The 21,420-nt window shown below is 46.2% G+C and overlaps 1 protein-coding gene across 1 annotated transcript; it reads left to right on the top strand.

Moving 5' to 3' along the window:
- The first annotated feature begins 790 nt into the window (after positions 1–790).
- Positions 791–17,060, top strand: TACC3 (transforming acidic coiled-coil containing protein 3). The gene is made up of 16 exons (XM_087726176.1): positions 791–903; positions 3,161–3,323; positions 4,068–4,198; positions 5,445–6,191; positions 6,955–7,039; positions 7,392–7,563; positions 8,549–8,595; positions 8,702–8,835; positions 10,586–10,670; positions 11,372–11,542; positions 12,517–12,593; positions 13,612–13,655; positions 14,850–15,010; positions 15,811–15,917; positions 16,013–16,133; positions 16,588–17,060. Exons 2-16 carry the CDS (start codon positions 3,162–3,164, stop codon positions 16,648–16,650), a joined length of 2,307 nt encoding a protein of 768 aa, XP_087582302.1. The 5' UTR covers positions 791–903; position 3,161; the 3' UTR covers positions 16,651–17,060.
- Positions 17,061–21,420: the final 4,360 nt, after the last annotated feature.

Raw genomic sequence — 21,420 nt, 5'->3', positions numbered from 1 at the left:
TGATTTCGTAATGATGTTACCTAGTTTGGGTAATGAAAAGTCTGCAAGGAAACAAGGACAAGGACCCCACAGTCCTCCTCCTCCTTCTCCATTCCACAATCCCCATTCCCCTCTAGCACTGATAGTGTTACCTAGTTGGGTCTGCAAGAAAACAAGCAAGCTCAGAGAGCCCTCACTATCATTAGTGTGTTATGGTGCCATGATGTGTGACATAAACTACCAGAGCTTAATGATATGAACTTCTGTACCGTGAAAGATTATTGACCCCAGAATATCCCAGCCACCATTCCTCCATTTTCAAAAGAATTTTTTTTTGCAATTTTTATTTCAATATTTACAGTTCTAGAACCTTGATTTAATGTTGGAGAGCTATTGCTCCTCAAACTTTTGTTCTAGCCCCGCATTAATTTGCCTCCTTACATCCATTTATTTATTCATTTAAATGTTTCAGCCACCCATATTCCCCTACCAGATGGGCGGCTTGCGAGTTATAAAACAATAAATAAAAACAAATTAAGAAGCCCCTTTTTTTAAATCTCTGAACTACAACCACGCGCATGCGTGCAAAACGCACAAAGGATAAACATCAAACCGCTCGCCGCTTCCGCCCTTCCGCGTCCAAATGCGGGCCACGCCTCCCTGCCAAGCTCCTCCCTCCTCCGGGAGGTTTTTTTTTCGCGGATGTCGAGCGGCGCATGCGTCACCCGTGACGTCAGGCGCTTCCAGGCTCGCCATTGGCGGAGAAGCGGCGACGTTCAAATTTGAAAAGGGAGCGGTGGTTGAGGTGGGAGGGGAGGCAGCAGCGCTCGGACGGCGGTGAGGGAACCTGCCTGACGCGCGTCTCCGGGCCATTCCCACGTTGGTTTCTTCGTCCGCGGAGGGGCTCCGAGCCCGCTTCCTCAGGTGAGTTGGTGGCGCGGCGCCCCAGGCGAAGGGGGCTCGCTCGCCGGTCAAGGGGGGCGTCTGAAGACGGCCCTGGACTCGCCCCACCCCCGACCAGGCCCTCTGCCCCCCCCCGTGTCCGCCGCCCAGGCCCCGAGGCTGCCTGACTAGCGTTGTTCCCCCTTGGGGAGAGCCGTGGGGAGCCTGCTGCTGCTGGGGGGAACAGACTCGGAGGGCCTCATCTATTCTATTCTTTTTATAATCAAATAAAATTATATACACACACTATATGTGAGTGTGTGCGTGTGTGTGTGTGTATATCTATAGTGTGTGTGTATATATGTGTTTGTGTGAATATATGTGTTTGTGTGAATATATATGTATGTATAGTGCGTGTATGAATGTGTGTGTGTGTTATGTATCTATAGTGTGTGTATATATGTGTTTGTGTGGATATATATATCTGTTTGTGTATATATATGTATGTATAGTGTGTGTATATATGTGTGTTTATGTGGATATATGTATGTATAGTGCGTGTATGAATATGTGTGTGTGTGTGTGTGTATCTAGTGTATGTGTATTTTGTGTGTATATATGTGTTCGTGTATATATGCATGTATAGTGTGTCTATGAATATGTGTGTGTATGTATATATGTTTTAATATAATAATTACAGAATTTATATTGCCGTCTACTCACACCTGGCAACTCAAGGCAGCTTACAAAGATATGGAAACTTCATATAAAAGACATTAAATAATAAAAAGGGGAAAAAAGAAGCCTGGCCATAACACACACACACACATGCTAAGCATTGAGTGGGCTCCCTCCTATCCATGACTGTCGTTCAGTGCCGTCCCTGATGGTTCTTGAGGAAAGCACCTTGTCTTTTGATGTAGACTGAGAGCCTCTGCACCAAAGACAGATTCCCTGTGAGTCCAATCACGCTTGGGCAATGAAGAATTCTGTTCTGTTCTATCCCTGCCTCTGGGTTCTAATTCAGCAAGAATGGAGGCTGAGCTCTTGAAAGAAGGGCCCCCTCCTGCCTGACAAAATGGTGCAAATTGTTTCCAAGTACAGGTAGCCCTTGACTTAAAACAGTTTGTTTAGCGACTGTTCGAAATTACAAGGGGCTTATGACCATTTTTCACACTTAACGTTGCAGCCTTCCCCACCATCACGTGATTTATAAGCAGATTTACACTCCACATTTATGACCGTCACGGGATCCGTTTTGCAACCTGACAGGTCAATTGAAGAAGCCAGATTCTCTTAAGCATGTTAACTAATTTAACAATTGCAATGATTCACTTAATGGTGGCAAGGAAAGTCATAACATGGGGCAAAGCTTGCAACCAAATCCTCACTTACCAACATTCATATTGGCTCAATTGTGCTTGTAAGTTGAAGCCTACCTGTATAGCAACAATGAATTGCCTGCACTTTTAAAAAATGGCCACCTCCTGCCGGACAAAGTTATGCAAATTATTTATAAATATCAAAATATTCATAATTTATATATTTATAAACAGTAGGAGTCCTTGCTGCTCCCTGAGCTTGGTTATTTTCTTGCAGGCATTTCATTACCCAAACTAGGTAACCTCATCAGGGGTACATGTACAATTATGAAAAATATGGTTACTTTGAATTAAGAGATTAATTAAGGGAGTATTGTTAGCAATAGCAGTTAGACTTATATACCGCTTCATAGGGCTTTCAGCCCTCTTTAAGCGGTTTACAGAGTCAGCATATATCGCCCCCACAGTCTGGGTCCTCATTTCACCCACCTCGGAAGGATGGAAGGCTGAGTCAACCTTGAGCCGGTGAGATTTGAACCACTGAACTGCAGATAGCAGTCAGCTGAAGTGGCCTGCAGTACTGTTGCCAATAATTTTCTTCCTGACCACAGAATATATTCTCCTGCAGAAAAATACCCTTCGGGAGAGAATCTGGCTCAAGCTAAAATTATTTTCAATTCTGTGTTTTAAAGAAGCCTAGAGCCTCTGCTGAAAGGCCCTGTCCTGACCGCTGATGGGGAAAGCTTATTAATGCTGCCATTTTTTGCAAACCTGAAGGGGATGCAGGTTTTTCATTCCGGCTCCTGGGTCCAATTTCAAAACTGCCAGTGGGGAAGGCTGTGTTCAGAAGTTGTTGCATTCCAGTGCTGCTGCTACCCTGGACAGACAGAATTATGAATTGGGGGATCTGGAATCCGTCTGCTATCCTGAAGAAGCAAAGTTCTCAGATGATGTGCTTTGCATGCTTTGCCTTTCAGGATGAGCCTACATGCTTTAAATGGAGAAAATGCGGGTGAGGACATGCCGGCCGGAAACTGTGCGATGCTTTTGACGCCTGCAGAGACCACATGCAAGACTTCTATCCTTCGGTTGTCGCAGAAAGAAAATTTGCCCCCAAAGGGAATAGTGAAGCCTATGAAGGTATGCATTGTTGTCTAGCCATTTTACACCAGAAGCAGCAGGGGAAAGGGGCATTTTCGGTTTTGTAGGCGGGAGAAAGAACACCGCATCCCAGAAGATTCAGAGGAGTACCACGTTAGAAGAAGCTATTAGCCTGGGTGGGTGGGTGGGTGGATGCAAAAGAGATGCATTTAGGCCCAAGTGGGTTTGGACAGTTGGTATCACAGCATGTTTTTTATTGTTTTATTTATTTGTATCCCACCTTTGTTGTTTTTACAAATAACTTAAGGTGGTGAATATATCCAACATACTTTTCTTATTTTCTCCATAACAACAGCAACCCTGTGAGGTGAGTTGGGCTGAGAGAGAGTGATTGGCCCAAAATCACTCTGGCTTTCGTGCCTAAAGTGGGTCTTGAACTTGTGGACTCGCGTTTTCAAGCCTAACGCCTTTGCCATGAAACCAACTGACTCTTAACTGTTATGTTATCTCCACCACTGACACTGTAGAAGACATAGGGATACAAATAAATATTTGTTTATTGCTTAATTTTTACTTTAGCTCTGATTTATTTTAAAGTTTTCTGGTTTGGTTTGATTTTTATTGCTGGAACTTTTAACAGAACTAGTTTTTGGCCTGCTGGCTTGGGTGTCTCTGTTAGCAATGGAATAGCTGAATATTAATCTCCTTTTAAATATGTAAAAAAAATGCAGTTGTAAGTTTTTTCCCTGCTGTTCTGAAGAGGGTTATTTGCCCCCTTTGCAGGTAACTTTCCAAACCCCACTGCGGGATCCTCAAACTCGCAGGATCTTGAGTCCGGATAGAAAGAAAAAGGCTGAAATTCCCCTTGTCACAGAGACTACAGAGAATCTTCTCTTGCCTACGTGCACTGCTGTGTGAGTAACCACTTCTATAATACGCGCTTGGAGAATTTTTAGACCCAAAAAGTGGCAAGGCGGTCTGTTTCCCCAAAAGCATGTCATTCCCTTGCAGATTTCACCCTTTGAAACAAGGAAGAGTGTAGAAATTCCCTTGGAAGCCTTTGCAGAGAAATGGGGACGTGCTAAAAGTTCTTAGTTGTTTTAAAAGCATATTTAAATATGGTGGCTATTCTTTGCCCTTAGATCTGGAAAGGAAGGATAGTGGCCTTAACTTGGACCTCCTGCGGCCAAACATTTTGATGCTTCTTGCCTTCTCTCTAATGAGCTACATGAAGAGCCTCAACAACCTGCTGAGTTGGCATGAAGACCCTTCTGTTTTTCCACATAGGATTCCTTTAAAATCTTTAGGGAATTGATTCTAGGAACTGGCTATGCAAAGATGGCTTATATTCTGTTTTGAGCTGTTCGTTTTCACTTTCCTAGACCGAATACTCTTTCCGTAGAAATTAGTAAAGTTCTGGAATAATAGTGGGGAAATTAGAGTTACAGCCTGTCTTAGGTATGAACCAGTGGGTGCCATAGGCTTCTCCTTGTAGTCTCCAGAGTCCTGTCTAATATAAAGACCCAAGAAAAAAAATGTACTTTTTAGTCTTCCAGAAAAACAGTTCTTAATCTTACATTCCACCCAAAATTTTAATATAGAAATTTAAAGTCTGTGGGGGGGAGGGGGAGGGATATTATGATCCTGTCTTGAAAACTGCACCAATGGATCAGATTCAGAAATTGGGGCATAATGATTCAATGTGCTACCTATATATTTGGTGTATATCTGTAGGGTCATTCTGCTCTAGAGTCTCCAACCTTAGCCACTTTTAAGATTTGTGGACTTCGGCTCCCAGAATTCCCCAGGCCGCTAGCTGGAAGCTGAAGCCCACAAATCTTAAAAGTGGCCAAGGGTGGAGAGCCCTGTTCTCTGAGGTTGGTGGTTTTCTTGCAGATGTTTCATTCAATATTTATTTCCAAATTATCCCCATGGAGCTCAGATCAGCTGTAGAGTAAAGAGTAAAATCAAAGCCTCCAAGGAAAGACAAATACTCTGCTTCATAACAGATTCTCAGAAGTGGATAGCGTATGTCCTGGAGCCCATGAATGATAGCCTCTTCCCCTTGGTCTTCCTGAGGGCCAGACAGAAGCCTCCTTTCATTCAATGTCGGTATCCTCTAAAATGAAGTAAAGGGAACCCTGTGTATCTTTTTGGCAGGAGTCAACCAACAACGACCACCGAGATTACTTCCGGAACAGAGAAAGTGCCAACAGAAGGGGAAGTCCTGGTTCCTGATCCTTCAGATGATCTAACCTTCCCGTCCGCTGTCCATGATGTTGAGCCATTTCAGAGCTCAGGCAGCCTCCTGAATTTCTCTAATGGCCAGAAACTCTCCCTTTGGGAAGATTTTACTGGAGAAGAAAATCAAGTGGGATTTTCCCTTTCAGGCGGTTCGTTGCCCTTTCCTCAAAGCCTTCCTGAGAAGACTCCCTCTGAGGAAGCAGGCTGCACAACCACGAATCTTTTCTCCCTCCTGGACTCCTTACTGCACGACGAGGACGTCTCCGAGCAAGTTCTAGGTTGCGATCGTGCCCCAAACCTTGTTTCTAACAGAACTCGCAACCCTGAGCCCTTACCAATGTTCTACTTGCAAAACCCTCCCTTGCAGCCCATTGGAACACCTGGGAGCTTTGAAAAGCTAAACAGGGACGAAATAAAGAACGTTGAAAAGGGTGACACTGGTGCTCAAACGAGTGGGAACTGGGCTCCCAAAGTCCCTGACTGCATGACCTTTGACTCTGACTTGGACACTTTTGGCTGCGCGCCCAACATTCCAGCCCCTGAGAGTCCTGCACCCGGTTTAGAGAAATCCGATGTCCCAAAAGATGAAGCAGACACTCTGCAAACCCAGGAACCGAAAGCACCAGAGGCATTTGAGAGAATGGAATTAATCCCCAGCAGCCTGTAAGTGTTTGGGGACTGCAGCTGGGCAAATCTTCCATTGTTCTGGGCTGCATTCTTGGGTTTTTTAAAATTGTGCTCAACGTCCAGTTCTTTTAGCCAGTCCAAAGTTTCGTTTAGCTGCATTATGCTAGATTTTTTTCCAGCTTTTAAGCATGCTTTATCAATATTGCAAACAATGCAAATTGTTTCTTTTGAGCTGGAAAGCAAACATATCCACGTGAAAAGTTTTAATCTGTTGGAACATTTTGATTAGTTGGATTCTGATCGGATACAAATTAGAATATGTTTTGTGTGTTTTACCGTGGGAAATAATTAAGCCTCTGCTCCCGCATTTAGTTTTTCAATATCACAAAAGTCCAATTGATAGCACCTTCCTGGTGTTGCCTGCTGTCTAATTTTTTTTAAAAAATGGTCAGAGGGCTTATTTGAATGAAATGAAATGAAAAGAAGAAACCCCGTGGCTTGTTCTGAGCTCAGAGTACTTGAAACCATGGTTCTGAGCCTAGAACATTTGGGGCATGCTAGTAATTGACACCGCCAGGTATTTGAAAAAAGCAAATTTCCCCCCCAAACCTTACATAGCGGTACGATACAGAGAAAGCAGGAGAACCACGGAGGTGTCGAATTGCAAATGATTTACTTAAAAAGCACAAAAGATTTGCCAGCCACCTCGAGTGAAGCAGCTACAGAAATGGAATAAAGTGAAATATCAAACAAATGTGAACTGTCAGACGTTCTGATATCAACCTTCTGTATTGCACAGGAAAGAGATTAAAGATTGGATTTTAGCAAACAGCCCGGCTGTGGCTGAAAAGGATGCCGGAAGTGAACCGTCAGAAGATACCAAGGTAATCGTCCCAAAAGTCCTAGTTGTGTTTATGCCTCTCGGGCCTCCCAGTAAAACTGTTGGTTCCGTTTATTCCGAGGTTGTGTGTCAGGTGTTTTTGACAGGTTCTCCACAGCGAAGCGGCATTTGAGCTTCTGCTGCTGATTTCACGACAATTGGGGGCTGGATTGGCCAAATGAGATTAGCAGGACAAGACTTCAGCTAGGAAAATCTGCCTGCAGTGGAATCACCGACCATTGTGCTGCTATAGTACCGCTCAGCAGAACGAAAGGGAGATGTTTAGCCCTGTGTCCGATTGGAACTAACTGCTCTGCCGGCTGAACTCGTCCCACCCCCAAATATTGTTTACTTAGGAGAAGCCGGAGAGCATCTTATCTGAGGCCTGGGACCAAGGAGACGGGCCTCTGAGTGGGCAGCTGCCTGCAGGCGATCTGGTGCCCAGGGCCCTTTGGGGAAGGACAGAACAGGGGAGCGAGAGTGACCAGCTCTTCACAGAAGATGAAGAATTCAGATCCCCCATGGAAGGTGGGTGTGAGCCTTAAGTCAACATTGGAAGGTTCCCATGAGCAAAACTAGGTCAATGGTCACCTGTCCCTGTTTGTTCGTTTTTGCTAGTCCAGTTTTCATGGTATTGGATCTGGGTACTTGAGAGACCGCCTGCTGCCAATTACCTCCCACAGACCCATTAGATCTCACAGGGTCGGCCGCCTCCGGGTGCCATCTACCAGCCAATGCCACCTGGCTATTACCCGGGGGAGGGCCTTCTCTGTGGCAGCTCCGGCCCTCTGGAATGAACTCCCCGCAGGGATTCGGACCCTCACCTCTCTCCAGGCCTTCCGAAAAGCCGTCAAAACCTGGCTTTGCCGGCAGGCCTGGAGGTGATGAGTTCCCTCCCCTCTCGACATGTATGGTTGTGCGACTGTTGTCTACTTTTATTATTTGTATTTTGTCTTTTATGTTCCCCCTTTTTTTCCCCTTTTTTTCCCCTTTGAATTGTTCGCTGCCCTGAGTCCTCGCGGAGAAGGGCGGCATACAAATAATAAAATACAAATACAAAAAAAGTTTGGAACATTATTTATGCAGAGCGCACCGAAACCGTGCAGACAATAGCAACCCGGCTAATAAGCCAAAAGCTTTTGCCCACCGTTTCGAAAAAGAGAAGCAAAATAAGAACTGCAACCATAATCCCTGGGCAGTTTCACCAGGCTGAAAGTGGAGTTTGAATGAAGGCGAGGTGAGGCTCCAAGAGAGCCTCCACGCTCGCTCCTTCATTCAGAGAAGCAGCCGTGTTAATCTGTTAATCCACGTTAGTCATGATTTCAGAATCATTCTTGATTGGAAGCTTTGGCAAAGTAGTTTCTCTTTGGCTATGAGTGAAATGGATGAAATGACCAGGGGGAAGAAGGGCGGCTATCAATAGCAGGAAGGCTTGGCTTTTATTGGTCTCTGAGAACAGCCATTTATTCTGTAGTGAAGGTTTGATCTCTGTCGCATCTGTTTCTCCTCTTAGTTCTCGGAACCCAAATAGACTACCTGGAGCAATTTGGATCGGCCTCGGTAAGTAAGAACACTGCCCTAGGCACAACCACCCTCACACACACACACACATACACAAGGTGGGAAGTGGCAGCCTGTGTGGACTTCACAAGTGTGTTTCTCCCAGCTGAAGGAATCTGTCTTGAGGAAGCAGTCGCTGTACCTGAAGTTTGACCCTCTGCTCAGAGACAGCCCTAAGAAGAAAGACCCCCACCCAGATCCCCAAGCGGCTGTTCCGGGAGCTGCATTGCTTCAAAATGGGTAGGGGCTGCCTTTCTTTTCTTTTTAGTGAGGATTTTAGAAGCTGAGTTAGAGATCTCTTTAAATGCAGCATTTTTATTTCAATGTTGCCTTTCTGAAACCTGGAAGGCCAGACTCTCTCCTGTAAGCCGTAAGGCACAGGTGGTCCCCGATTACGACCCATAATTGAGCCCCACGTTTATGTTGTTAAGTGAGAAGTTTGTTAAGTGAACTTTGTCCTATTTTCTGACTTTCCTTTCCGCAGTTAAGTTAGGATTAAGTGAATCTGTTTTTATTGGCTTCACTTATGTCAGCTAAGCGGATCACACGGCCCTCCCAGATACTGTGACCGTCATAAATACAAGTCCGTTGCCAAGCGGCTGAATTTGGATCAGGTGACCGTGGGGATGCTGCAACTGTCATAAGTGTGAAAAAGAGTCGCAAGTCACCTTTTTCAGTGCCGTTGTAAATTTGAATGGTCACTAAGTGAGCTATTGTAAGTCAAGGGTTACCTGTAAATCCAGAGAAGCACAGCAGCCAAAATCCACCCTTGAAACAACCTACGCCAGCCATTAAGTGGGATTAAATGGGGGCTCCAGCTGCCATCCTCAGCCCCCGGAGGGTTGGTCCACTGGGCCCCTGCAGGGCTCCGCAGCTGCCGTCTGAGGAAGTTGGGGGCCAGGCCCAGCGACCCTAACGAGGAGGATAAGCGGACACGTTAAAACCCCTCCGGCTCGGCTGGCTTCCTCTTCTGAGCCATGCAGCGATGCCAGCTTTATGAAGGAAAGAAGCACTGGTGGGAATACAGGGAAATGACCCCAAGGAATACACCCACTGCTATCCATTGACTCATATAACGGCCCCTGCCAAGAGGACCCTGCAATCGTGCCAATCTGGCTCCCTATTGGTCTCCGGATGCACTTCAAGGTGCTAGTCGTTACTTTTAAAGCCCTACATGGTTTAGGACCTGGCTACCTGAGAGACCGCCTCCTGCCACTTACCTCACAACGACCAACAAGATCTCACAGGTTGGGCCTCCTCCGGGTGCCATCAGCCGGACAATGCCGGCTGGCGACTCCCCAGGGGAGGGCCTTCTCTGTTGCTGCACCGACCCTGTGGAACAATCTATCTGTAGAGATCCGGACCCTTCCCACTCTCCCGGCCTTCCGTAAAGCCACCAAGACCTGGCTGTTCCGGCAGGCCTGGGGCTGTTGATCAATGTCCAGCCCCACCTACACTGAATGGATGATGTGCAATTTTAATAATGTACCTTTATTTTTAAATTTTTAAATGTTTTTAATCTGTCTGTAAGCCGCCCAGAGTCCGTAGGGAGTGGGCGGCATACAAATTTTATTAAATTGGAAATCGTGTGAGTGCCCCAATGTACAACCATTATATACTTACAAAATCAACTCCAGGCTACATTAGGATTTACCTGTGAGATGCACCGTCCTTTTTTCGGTTTCTTGCACGCTCTGCGAGGACCTTTTCAGCCCATAGAGCTGAAGGTTTAAGGAGAGAAGTTGATGGAAGTCACGGCTGTCGATTTCAGATGGGTCTCCTTCAAGACGAGCTCTCTCTGCCCCCCCCTCCCCCCCCCCAAGACAAGCCCATAAAGTCCTGGCAGCATAAAGAAAACCTTTGCTTCTTCCGGGTTGGTTTCTTTTCAGCCATTGAACTTCTGAGCCAGGTTGAAGACAGGCAGCTGCTATTGCTATTCAGGTGAGAAACACACCTGATCTAGGCCATTTCTGCCCTTCTTTCTAAGCAGACCGTCTACAAAACCTCCCTCCACTGAAGCCAAAGCAGCGGAAGAGAAACTGGTGGAGCTGGACTTCCTCATCCTCCCAGATCTGGTAAGCGCCATCCAAAGGGTTTTGGGGGGTTTGTTCCCTTTAACGCTTGTGGAACGGAAGGCAACGCGTCGTCAGAGGAAAAGATTCCTCCGGTCCTGGTTCTCCCAGAGGGGCTTTTTTTTTCAAGAGGCCCCTGGACTTCCTGGCTGTTCTTGGAAGACGTTTCCCTTCTCCTTCCAAGGAGCTTCTTCCGCTCCGAAGGAGGAACCCCTATCAGGAATTAGGCTTACTTTATAGGTCGTCCTCGGCTTATCTCCACAGTTGAGCCCAAAATTTCTGTTGCTAAGCGAGGCGTTTGCTTAACTGAGTTTTGCCCCGGTTTACGACCTTTATTGCCACAGTTGTTCAGTGAATCACACTGCACTTATGAAGTTAGCAACACAACTGTCAGATTAATCTGGCTTCCCGCTTGGCTTCCCTTGTCAGAAGGTCACCAGAGCGGATCACGTGACCCCGGGACACCGCAACCGTCATAAGTACATGCCAGTTGCCAAGCCTCTGGATTTGGATCCCATCATCATGGGGATGCTGCTGCCATGGTCATAAGTGCGGGAAGCGGTTATAAGTCACTTTTTTCAGTTCCGTCACTAAATGAAGTGTATGTCGAGGGATACCTGTAGGCCCCTGAGTCAGTGAGCTTCCCTTGAGTAAGACTGCGGGCGTTCTCATGGATGGGGGGCACCTTCCGCTTCTGTCCACAGGCCAAGGAGCCTGCAGACACCCCCACGGGTCCAGAGCCTCCCCTGCTCTCCTGCGCTCAGCCCTTGGGAGCCGTAGCAGGTGAGCTGAGGTCCAGTGAGAGGGACCTGGAGGAAGCCTTGCAGCAGGTGAAGCTGGAGAGGGATGCTGCTGTCCAGAACCTTACGGCCCAGGTAAGAAGCTCCCGCTTTGCTTTGAACCTCCCTCCATGCTCATTCTGCCAAAAATGAATGTTTCATTTCCTCATGTAAATGCCATTCGTTTGGTAGAGCCATCTTTTAGAGCAGGGCTCTCCAAATCTCACAACTTTTAAGATTTCCGGGAGTTGAAGTCCAAAATCTTAAAAGTTGCCAAGGTTAGAGAGCCCTGCTTTAGACCAGACCTGGGTATTCCACATCCCCCAGGCTACGTCAACCCCTTGGCTGTCCCCGTCCAGCCTCTGGCGGGGGCCTCGGCCTCAGCGTCCCTGTGGATTGACCCTCCACAACGGCCAATTCACTGCAGGACAAGACTTGCACTCGTATCAAAGAAATGGAGGCACAGAATTTATTACAGAAAGGATACGAAATGAGTGACAACAAAATGTGAACGGCAAAAACTAAAAGAATTTTTATTTCTTTTAAATAATTACATGGAATGATTCAATTGTGCCATAACGAGTTGTCTTGTGGTGAGTTGGCCGTGGCCACAGCGAGTTTTGCCACAGCCAGTTGTCCCATTCCCCTCCACCACAGCCTCAGTTTCCCAAGTGGGGCCCTTGGGACAATGTCCCCTGCTGCTCCGTCCCAGTTCTCTGCAAGCCATTCGGCCTTTGCCTGTAAGGTGTTAATTGCTCTAAATTCTGAGCTCTTCTAGAAGCCTAAAAAGTCCAAGGAACGCCCCTCCACTTGCTCCTTTTGCAAATCCACCCACTTCCACGGCTGCCATTTGGTCCCCTCCTTTGCGTCCTGGAGGTTCCCACAGTAGATTTTTTTTTATATCGTAGCAGTGTGATCAAGTTTCCCCAGTGGAATTTCCCCTGCAAAGGAGCCCTAGGACAAAAGTTAGGGAGGCCAGATGGAAAAACGTTTCTTTCATCCCCTCCCTGAATCCGAAAAGGCCCCTCTTCCTTGCTCTGAGGCCCTGGGGGGGATTGTTGCTCTTTCAGGTCCAGGAAAAGGAAAAGGAGGCTCTGGAGTGGAAGCAGCAGCACGACAAGATCTATGCCGAGAAGAAAGAAATGGAGTAGGTATAAGTGGGGGGTCCATTGGCTTCGTGAGGGGGGGGAGTGCGAGGGAGGCTGGGCAGGAAGCTCGGAATACCTGCAGGTGCGAACCACCGTCAAAAGTCCCTTGTTTCACTGCCATGGCGACTTTGAACGGTCACTAAATGAATTTTGTAACTGCCTGTATACGAGGGGCGGGGGAGACTTGAGCAGGGCTGCATAGTTACAGCGTGCAGCCATAAAAGGAGCATTTGCTCTGTCCTTGTGTCGTGAAGAACTCTGGCCTAGTTTTGGGTTGCAATTCCAAATTGGCCTTTCTTTCCACAAACGCCAGCAAAAGACTCAGCCTTGGCTAAGAATGGGGAGCCCGGGAGGAGGGCTGCCTTCGGCCACACGCTTTCCCCCCTTGCTTTCTGTTTTTCCAGAGATGGGTGGATTTATACCCCTCCACTTCACTATTTTTATAAGTAAGGTGGTAAACATACCCAACCCCTCCTCCCTCCTCCTGTTTTCCTCGCCACAACAGCCCTGTGAGGTGGGTTGTGCCCAGAGAGATTGGCCCAAAGTTACACGGCTGTCTTTTGTGCCTTAAGGCGGGACTAGAGATCCCAGTCTCCTGGTGATTGGCCCAAGGTCACCCAGCTGGCTTTGATGGCTAAGGCAGGACTAGAACTCGCTGTCCCCACCTGGTTTGTAGCCAGGTGCCTTTCACCCCTGGCTTTACTCTTCCTTCTCTCACCGGTGTGCAGTGGATGAGACGGTCTCATCTCTCCTGCTTTCAGTTTGCAAATCGTTTGTCCTGCCCCTCTTTTGTCTTGAGAGGGCAAATAACGTTTCCTGCTTTACCTTCTCTTCGTCTCCTCCTCCGCCTCGTTCTACCAGAGGGTCCTGGAAGGTGAAAGGAAGCCCCGTCATCCTCTGATGACGGCGTCTCGAAGGCCCTTGCGGACAGAAAGAGGGACCTATTCAGCAGGGGGGACACTTGGTTAAATATCCCGATGGCATGTGTTAAAATAATTTTCTTCCTTTATTTTTCAGAAGAGTTGTGGCCGAGTTTGAGGACGTGGTCGGACTGGTGGTGGGTAGGTTCAGATCGTGTGCTGTCAATATCTCATTTTCTGGGAAGGAGCAACGTCCCACAGTCGCCTCTTGTCTCGGGCCTTTTGTGCCTGAGACTTGGAGGCATGAAGCTGCCTCTTCTGCAGTGGACTAGAACAGTGTTTCTCAACCTTGGTGACTCTAAGTCCTGTGGACTTCAACTCCCAGAATTCCCCAGCCAGCTCTGCTGGACTGGACTAGAAAACGGAAGAGGCGGCTACTTTGATGCTACACTTGCAGTGCCACGTCATTATGTTCAGGGCTAAGGAAAGGAACATAATTCAGTGATACTTGGAGGGTTTCAGGTCGGGAGACCCTGGGATCAGAGCCCCCTGCCCAACATTTCTAGATATTAAGGTGTCCCAAAGGTGCTTTTTTCTCAAGAGGCAACTGGACTGTCTGGTTTTTCTTTTGGAGATGTTTCGCTCCTTGTCCAAGAAGCCTCTTCAGCTCTGACTGGATGGTGAGGAATGGAAGGATTTATATTCCTTGCAGGCAGCTGGTCCTTTGCATCCTTTGAGGGGGTCATTGAGGCCACCTAAAGGTTCATCTGTGTCCTCTCTGAAAAGGATGCAAATGACCAGCTGTCTGCAATGAGTATAAATCCTTCCCATCCAGCCAGAGCTGAAGAAGCTTCTTGGATGAGAAGCAAAACTCCTTCAAAGAAAAAAAACAGAAAGTCCAGTTGCCTCTTGGGACCTGGATGACTGAGAAGCTCCGTAGACGTTTAGATTTTAAGATCAATAATCGGATAGTTTAGGGCAGTGGTCTCCAACCTTGGCAACTTTAAGACCTGTGGACTTCAACTCCCAGAGTTCCTCAGCCAGCTTTGCTGGCTGAGGAACTCTGGGAGTTGAAGTCCACAAGTCTTAAAGTTGCCAAGGTTGGAGATCACTGGTTTAGGGGAATCTCCTTCCTGACTTTTTTCTTCCATCTCCTAGAACAGCGGCCCACAACCTTTCTGGCACTAAGGGCCAGTTTTGTGTAAGACTATTTTTCCCATGGACCAGGTTTTGGAAGGGGGGGGGAGGGTTTCATGAGGAACCTTAGATCCCACACATGCGCGGATAAAGCTTCCCTCGCTCGCCCACTGCTTGCGTGGCCCGGTTTCCAACCGAGGTTGGGGGGCCTCCTGTCCTAGAACCTCCTGCCAGTTTAATGGGACTTGTTTTCCCCAGAGGATTGTAAGAGCCAGAAGGAGCTTGCGGAAAAAGAGCTGCAGAAAGCCTTGGAGGCCAAACAGCAGGCGGTCTCTGACCTGGAGGCCTTGGAAAAGTCCTTCTCCGAATTCTTCAACCGCTTCACCAAACAGAAGGAGGCCATCGAAGGGTTTCAGAAGGTGAGCCTTTGGTTTGGTTCTTTTCCCCCCCGGCTGCTGCTCTGTCCCGAGCGGCTTTTGACTGCCTGGAACTTGTAGTTTCCCACGAGAAGCGCTTTGGCTTTGAAGGATTGAAGCTTTTGGGTGTCCTTTCCATGAATGGGGATCGTTGCAATCAGCCACACAGCTGCCCACCTTGCTAACGCAATATAGATAACTACAGTTGTGCCAAATACCCATCTGCAAACATTTGGAGATCATTGTATTTTTGAAGGTGTGTAAATAGATCCTAAAATACTTTGCTGTCTTCCTTTCTAATGCTGTTAATGGCTCTTTGTTTTTGGTAGGAAGGTACCATTTCTGCTTTTTTTTAAAAAAAAAAAATGCTTTCTGTACAGAGGGAATCAGTATTGTCCCCTGCTTAACTCCACTAATTGGTCAGAAGAGAAGGGTGTCACTAAATGGACATTTATATTAAAGAAGTTCCAGTTTCTCTCTCTGATCAGAACCGTTTTGCCTGAAGAAAGTTTTTGCCTCAAAAACGGACACAACGCTAAGAAGGTTTAAGAATCTTCCTTTCCAGGAGTTCAGCGATGCTGCTGAAGGGAACTAGGACCGGCATTTTCTATTTTGAAATCCAAGCGCTTGAGGCCTCAGATGGGTCTTTTGTACCTTTTTGTCCAGAGGAACAACTGTACAATATTCCCATTCAGAGAAAGAGGGTGGTTTTGTGTTGAGGGCCAAGCAGTGGCTTTGTGTTGTAGAAGACAGTTGGGGAAGGTGGCTGGGGAAATCCAAAGGACTCCCATCTCGTCCTCTAGAATGAAGAGACGCTGAAGAAATGTGTGGTGGATTACCTCGAAAGGATTAAGAAGGAAGAGCAGAGGTACCAGGCCCTGAAGGCCCACGCGGAAGAGAAGTTGGATCAGTGAGTCGGGCGTCTGGGACCTTCCGAGAGGGGGAGGGGGAGAAAACCTTCAATGGGCTCACCTGTGCCACTGTGGCTTTTCCCTTCCCACGCAGAGCAAACGAAGAGATTGCCCAGGTGAGAAGCAAAGCCAAGTCGGAGGTGGCTGCCCTCGAGGCCAGCTTGCGCATAGAACAGATGAGGGTCCAGTCGCTGGAGAGCACCCTTGAGCAGAAGGTCAGTCCAGGCGAGGGTCCCCGCTCTCCCCAGCAAGGAGGCCAGGGAGGCGCTGGGTGGAGGGTTTTTCTCTCTAAGGAAGAAAACAAGCAATGGCCAATTTCTGGCCCGTCTGTCACATTACATAACCATTCTAGCTAACCCTTCATCGATAAGCCTGCAAGTCTGTCCAATTCGCCTGTGGCGCATAAGGAAAAACTGCCCTCCAAGCTGACATTGGAAAGTGGGGGGGGGCTATTAAAATTCAAGTTTAACTCTACTTAAAAGTGTACAGCTCCTTGTACAATTGAGCTGGGCAACTGCATTTTGTTTCTTAAAAATACCACACACATACGTGTACAGAGAGAGAGAGCTGTTCCTATAAAGGAGAACTCCATTAATATAAATGTTACTTTCTAAACTGTATTTATGCAACATCTACCATACGATATTTTCTTCTTTCTTTCTTTAACAGGAAAAAGAAAACAAGGAACTCACAAAAATCTGTGACGAATTGATTTCTAAGATGGAAAAATAGTGCTAAGATCTCTGCTTTCCTCCCGTTCTGTTCTGTTTTCCAATTTTGGGATAGATTATTTATTAAATGTATTTCTACACTTCAGTGTCACTAGTTTGACTAATATTATTTGCTATAAAATAGTTTCTTTTTATCCCCAGTTTCTGTTTCTGAAAAGTAGTTGAAGAGGCCTCTGTGTAATAAAAATAAAAATTTATAAAAAAAAAAAGAAGAGGCCTCCTGTGACTCTTCTGTGAATAGCAAGGTTTGGGGTATTTTTGTTTTTAGCCTGCTGTCTTTAAACTACCCAATCTTTTGATAGGATGTTTTCTGCATTCTTGAACTCAACTTTATTGCTTCCTTATATGTTTCCGACAGCAAGGAAAATTAGTTTCATTTTGTATGAAAGAAATAAAGAAAATTTATCTTTGATTTAAATTAATGACTGCTTCTGATATTAAACTGCACAGGCTAATAAAAATTGTTAACAATTTGTTGTATTTAGACAAATCAGTATGCTGAGATTGCAAAATATTCTGTCTCTGGTTGTTGAGCCATTCTCTCTCTCTCTCTCTCTCTCTCTCTCTCTCTCTCTCTCTCTCTCTCTCTCTCTCTCCATTTGTTTTTCTCTTTTTCTGTCTCTCACATTTTCTGTTTCTCTCCCTCCCTCTCTCTTGTTTCTCTCTCTCTCTCTCTCCATCTGTTTCTCTCTTTCTCTTTTTCTTTCTGTCTCTCTCACACTTTCTGTTTCTCTCCCTCCCTCTCTCTTGTTCTCTCTCTCTCTCTCCCATCTGTTTCTTTTTTCTCTTTCTGTCTCTCACATTTTCTGTTTCTCTCCCTCCCTCTCTCTTGTTCTCTCTCCTCTCTCTCTCCATTTGTTTCTCTTTCTCTTTTTCTTTCTGTCTCTCTCACACTTTCTGTTTCTCTCCCTCTCTCTTGTTCTCTCTCCTCTCTCTCTCTCCTCTTCCTCTCTCTCTCTCTCTCTAGCTTTCATATTGAGTTGTATGTTTTATAACTAAATGAATAAGCTATGCATTTAATGCAAGTAGAACATTTAACTTATAACTCCTAATTTTTTAAGACCGTGTCAATATCCGTTAGGGGCGTCGAGATTTGTCTCAGCCAATTTTTTCCAACAAAGACTCTACCATAAAACTAATAACATTATTTACCTGCTATCTCAACATGGGGCTTCTTTAGGCGGCTTATAACAATAAAAAGGAATGGAAAGAATGAGAGTCATAACAAAAGTAAGACAAGAGAGCCAATCAAAGGCCCGAGTTAGGAGAGGCTGGTCCTAGCGGGAGGCGGCGGCTGAGCAGGTGCCATTCAAGGCTCTGAAGGTCATAAGCAACACATTGAACACCTGGAAACAGATGGGCAGCCTGCAAAGTTTGTGTAGCAGAGGAGTGTTATGGGCCATCTTAAGGACCTCAGAGATGGCTCTCGGCTGCCGTAGTTGGCACCAGTGGAAACTTCTGAATGGGTTCCAAGGGTAGCCCCGCGTAGAGTGCATTGCAGCAGTCCAGGCAAGCGATGACACAGCTTTGGGTAACTGAGCGCAGGGGAATCGTGATCCAGGAAAGGTCCCCGCTGGCGCACAAGCAGGCTATGCAAAAACTCTCCCGGTCCCGCCACTCTTTGCTCTTCTGGGGAGGAGATGGGAGTCCAGGTGAAGCTGAAGGGCTTCGTGTGACCCTGCCACCCCCTCAAACCCCTCCCATCTGGCCGGGCAGAGTCCGGTTGGAATCCCCAGGGCCTTACAACTTCCAACAAGCCCCACGCAAAGGCAGTGTGACCTCATCGCTCTGGGCACCCGGCGTGGAGCATAAAACTCTGCTGCCCAGCATCACCACTGGGATTCTGGGAGTTGAAGTCCATAGATCAGGGTTTCTCAACCTTGTCAACTTGGAAGATGTCCGGACTTCAACTCCCAGAATTCCCCAGCCAGCATTCGCTGGCTGGGGAATTCTGGGAGTTGAAGTCCAGACATCTTCCAAGTGGACAAGGTTGAGAAACACTGCCATAGATCGTAAAAGTTGCCTAGATTGGACACTCCTGAACTATGTTGTTTTAAAATGTTTAACATTCACAACATGGAATGGAAAAGCAGGGAAACTTGTATTTATCAAACCATTAGAACAGTGTTTCTCAACCTTGGCGACTTTAAGTCCTGTGGACTACAACTCCCAGAATTCCCCAGCCAGCTATGCTGGCTGGGGGATTCTGGGGGTTGAAGTCCATAGGACTTAAAGTCGCCAAGGTTGAGAAACACTGCATTAGAATATCGAATATTCAATATAAGAATATTGCCCTACAGGTATAATAGTCTTCATCTGAGATACCTTAAAAAAATTTTTTTTTTAATTTTAATTTCATTCATATAACCACAAATATACCGTTACATAATCTGAACATATTTTTTTTTGTTGTGTTGTCCATTATATCATTCCCTCAACCCAGAACGTCTGTCTTCTGCTTTCAGTACACCATATTATACCCTATTTCACAGCCATCCTCTCTCCTCCCTACCTCCTTTCTTCCCTCCATCATCCCTCTCTTCTCTACTTCCCCTTCCTCTCTCCTCTTCCCACTCCTTACCTGAGATACGTTTCTTTGAACAAGGTTGAAAAGAAAGAAGAGAGACAAATTTCCTAAAGGGATAATAATTACGCTATTTTACAGTTAAAATTATTGTTCTGTTCCCAGCCAGTAGATGTCGCTGTTGCCACACTGATGATCTTTTGAGTCCTCCCGTTACCAAGGGATCGTCTCTATTCTACATCCTAAGCAAAAAACCCATTGATTTCTAAGATTATAACATGGATCCTATTTCCTTCAAATACAAATACAATAGCAGAGTTGGAAGGGACCTTGGAGGTCTTCTAGTCCAACCCCCTGCCTAGGCAGGAAACCTCCCGTTACCAAAGGGATCATCTCTATTCTACATCCTAAGCAAAAAACCCATTGATTTCTAAGATTATAACATGGATCCTATTTCCTTCAAATACAAATACAATAGCAGAGTTGGAAGGGACCTTGGAGGTCTTCTAGTCCAACCCCCTGCCTAGGCAGGAAACCTCCCGTTACCAAAGGGATCATCTCTATTCTACATCCTAAGCAAAAAACCCATTGATTTCTAAGATTATAACATGGATCCTATTTCCTTCAAATACAAATACAATAGCAGAGTTGGAAGGGACCTTGGAGGTCTTCTAGTCCAACCCCCTGCCTAGGCAGGAAACCTCCCGTTACCAAAGGAATCATCTCTATTCTACATCCTAAGCAAAAAACCCATTGATTTCTAAGATTATAACATGGATCCTATTTCCTTCAAATACAAATACAATAGCAGAGTTGGAAGGGACCTTGGAGGTCTTCTAGTCCAACCCCCTGCCTAGGCAGGAAACCTCCCGTTACCAAAGGGATCATCTCTATTCTACATCCTAAGCAAAAAACCCATTGATTTCTAAGATTATAACATGGATCCTATTTCCTTCAAATACAAATACAATAGCAGAGTTGGAAGGGACCTTGGAGGTCTTCTAGTCCAACCCCCTGCCTAGGCAGGAAACCTCCCGTTACCAAAGGAATCATCTCTATTCTACATCCTAAGCAAAAAACCCATTGATTTCTAAGATTATAACATGGATCCTATTTCCTTCAAATACAAATACAATAGCAGAGTTGGAAGGGACCTTGGAGGTCTTCTAGTCCAACCCTCTGCCTAGGCAGCAAAACTTATACTGTTACAGACAAATGGCTATCCAACATCTTAAAGTCTTCCAGTGTTGGGGCATTCACAACTTCTGGTGGCAAGCTGTTCCACTGATTAATTGTTCTCACTGTCAGGAAATGTCTCCTTAGTTCTAAGTTGCTTCTCTCCTAGATTAGTTTCCACCCATTGCTTCTTGTTCTGCCCTCAGGTCCCTTGGAGAATAGCTTGACTCCCTCTTCTTTGGGGCAACCCCTGAGATATTGAAACACTGCTATCATATCTCCCCTAGTCCTTATTTCTATTAAACTAGACATACCCAGTTCCTGCAACCGTTCCTCATATGTTTTAGCCTCCAGTCCCCTAATCCTCTTTCTTGCTCTTCTCTGCACTCTTTCTAGAGGCTCCACATCTTTTCTACATCCTGGCAACCAAAACTGATTGCTGTATTCCAAGTGTGGTCTTACCAAGGCCTTATAAAGTGGTATTAACACTTCACGTGATCATATCCCTCTGTTGATGCAGCCTAGAACTGTGATGGCTTTTTTGGCAGCTGCTGCACACGGCTGGCTCCTATTTAAATGCTTGTCCACTAGGACTCCAAGATCCCTTTCACAGTTACTACTATTGAGCAAGGCACCACCTATACTGTACCTGTGCATTTCGTTTTCCTTGCCTAGATATAGAACCTTACTCTTTTCACCATTGAATTCCATTTTATTAGATAGTGCCCAATGTTCAAGTTTGTATCCTTCTGTATCTTGAGCCTGTCTTCTGGAGTGTTGGCTATTCCTGCCAGCTTGGTGTCATTTGCAAATGAATTCCCCAATTATTCCCTCATCCAGATCATTGATGAAGATGTTGAAGAGTCCTGGGCCTAAAACAGAGCCTTGGGGTCCCCCACTGCATACTTCCGAACTCCGTGAAGATGCAGTTCCATTGAGGACTACACGTTGAGTGCGGTTGGTCAGCCAGTTATGAATCCATCTGTTGGTGATGCTGTCCAACCCACATTCTTCTACTTTATCTAGTAGTAGGTTATGGTCTACCTTATCAAATGCCTTACTGAAGTCCAA

The sequence above is a fragment of the Thamnophis sirtalis genome, unplaced genomic scaffold (genome assembly GCF_051295495.1).
Source record: "Thamnophis sirtalis isolate CommonGarterSnake01/CBP01778 unplaced genomic scaffold, rThaSir2_p1.2 scaffold_12, whole genome shotgun sequence".
In the NCBI taxonomy this organism is placed as follows: Eukaryota; Metazoa; Chordata; class Lepidosauria; order Squamata; family Natricidae; genus Thamnophis; species Thamnophis sirtalis.
Note: the sequence above shows the minus strand (reverse complement) of the source record. Positions and strands in the feature narration are given on the sequence as shown.

Coding starts and splice junctions, on each gene's coding strand:
- TACC3 (XM_087726176.1), top strand. CDS start 3,162: ATGAGCCTACATGCTTTAAATGGAGAAAATGCGGGTGAGGACATGCCG. Junction 8,596..8,701: donor AGCAATTTGGATCGGCCTCG/GTAAGTAAGAAC, acceptor TGTTTCTCCCAG/CTGAAGGAATCTGTCTTGAG. Junction 15,011..15,810: donor CCATCGAAGGGTTTCAGAAG/GTGAGCCTTTGG, acceptor CTCGTCCTCTAG/AATGAAGAGACGCTGAAGAA.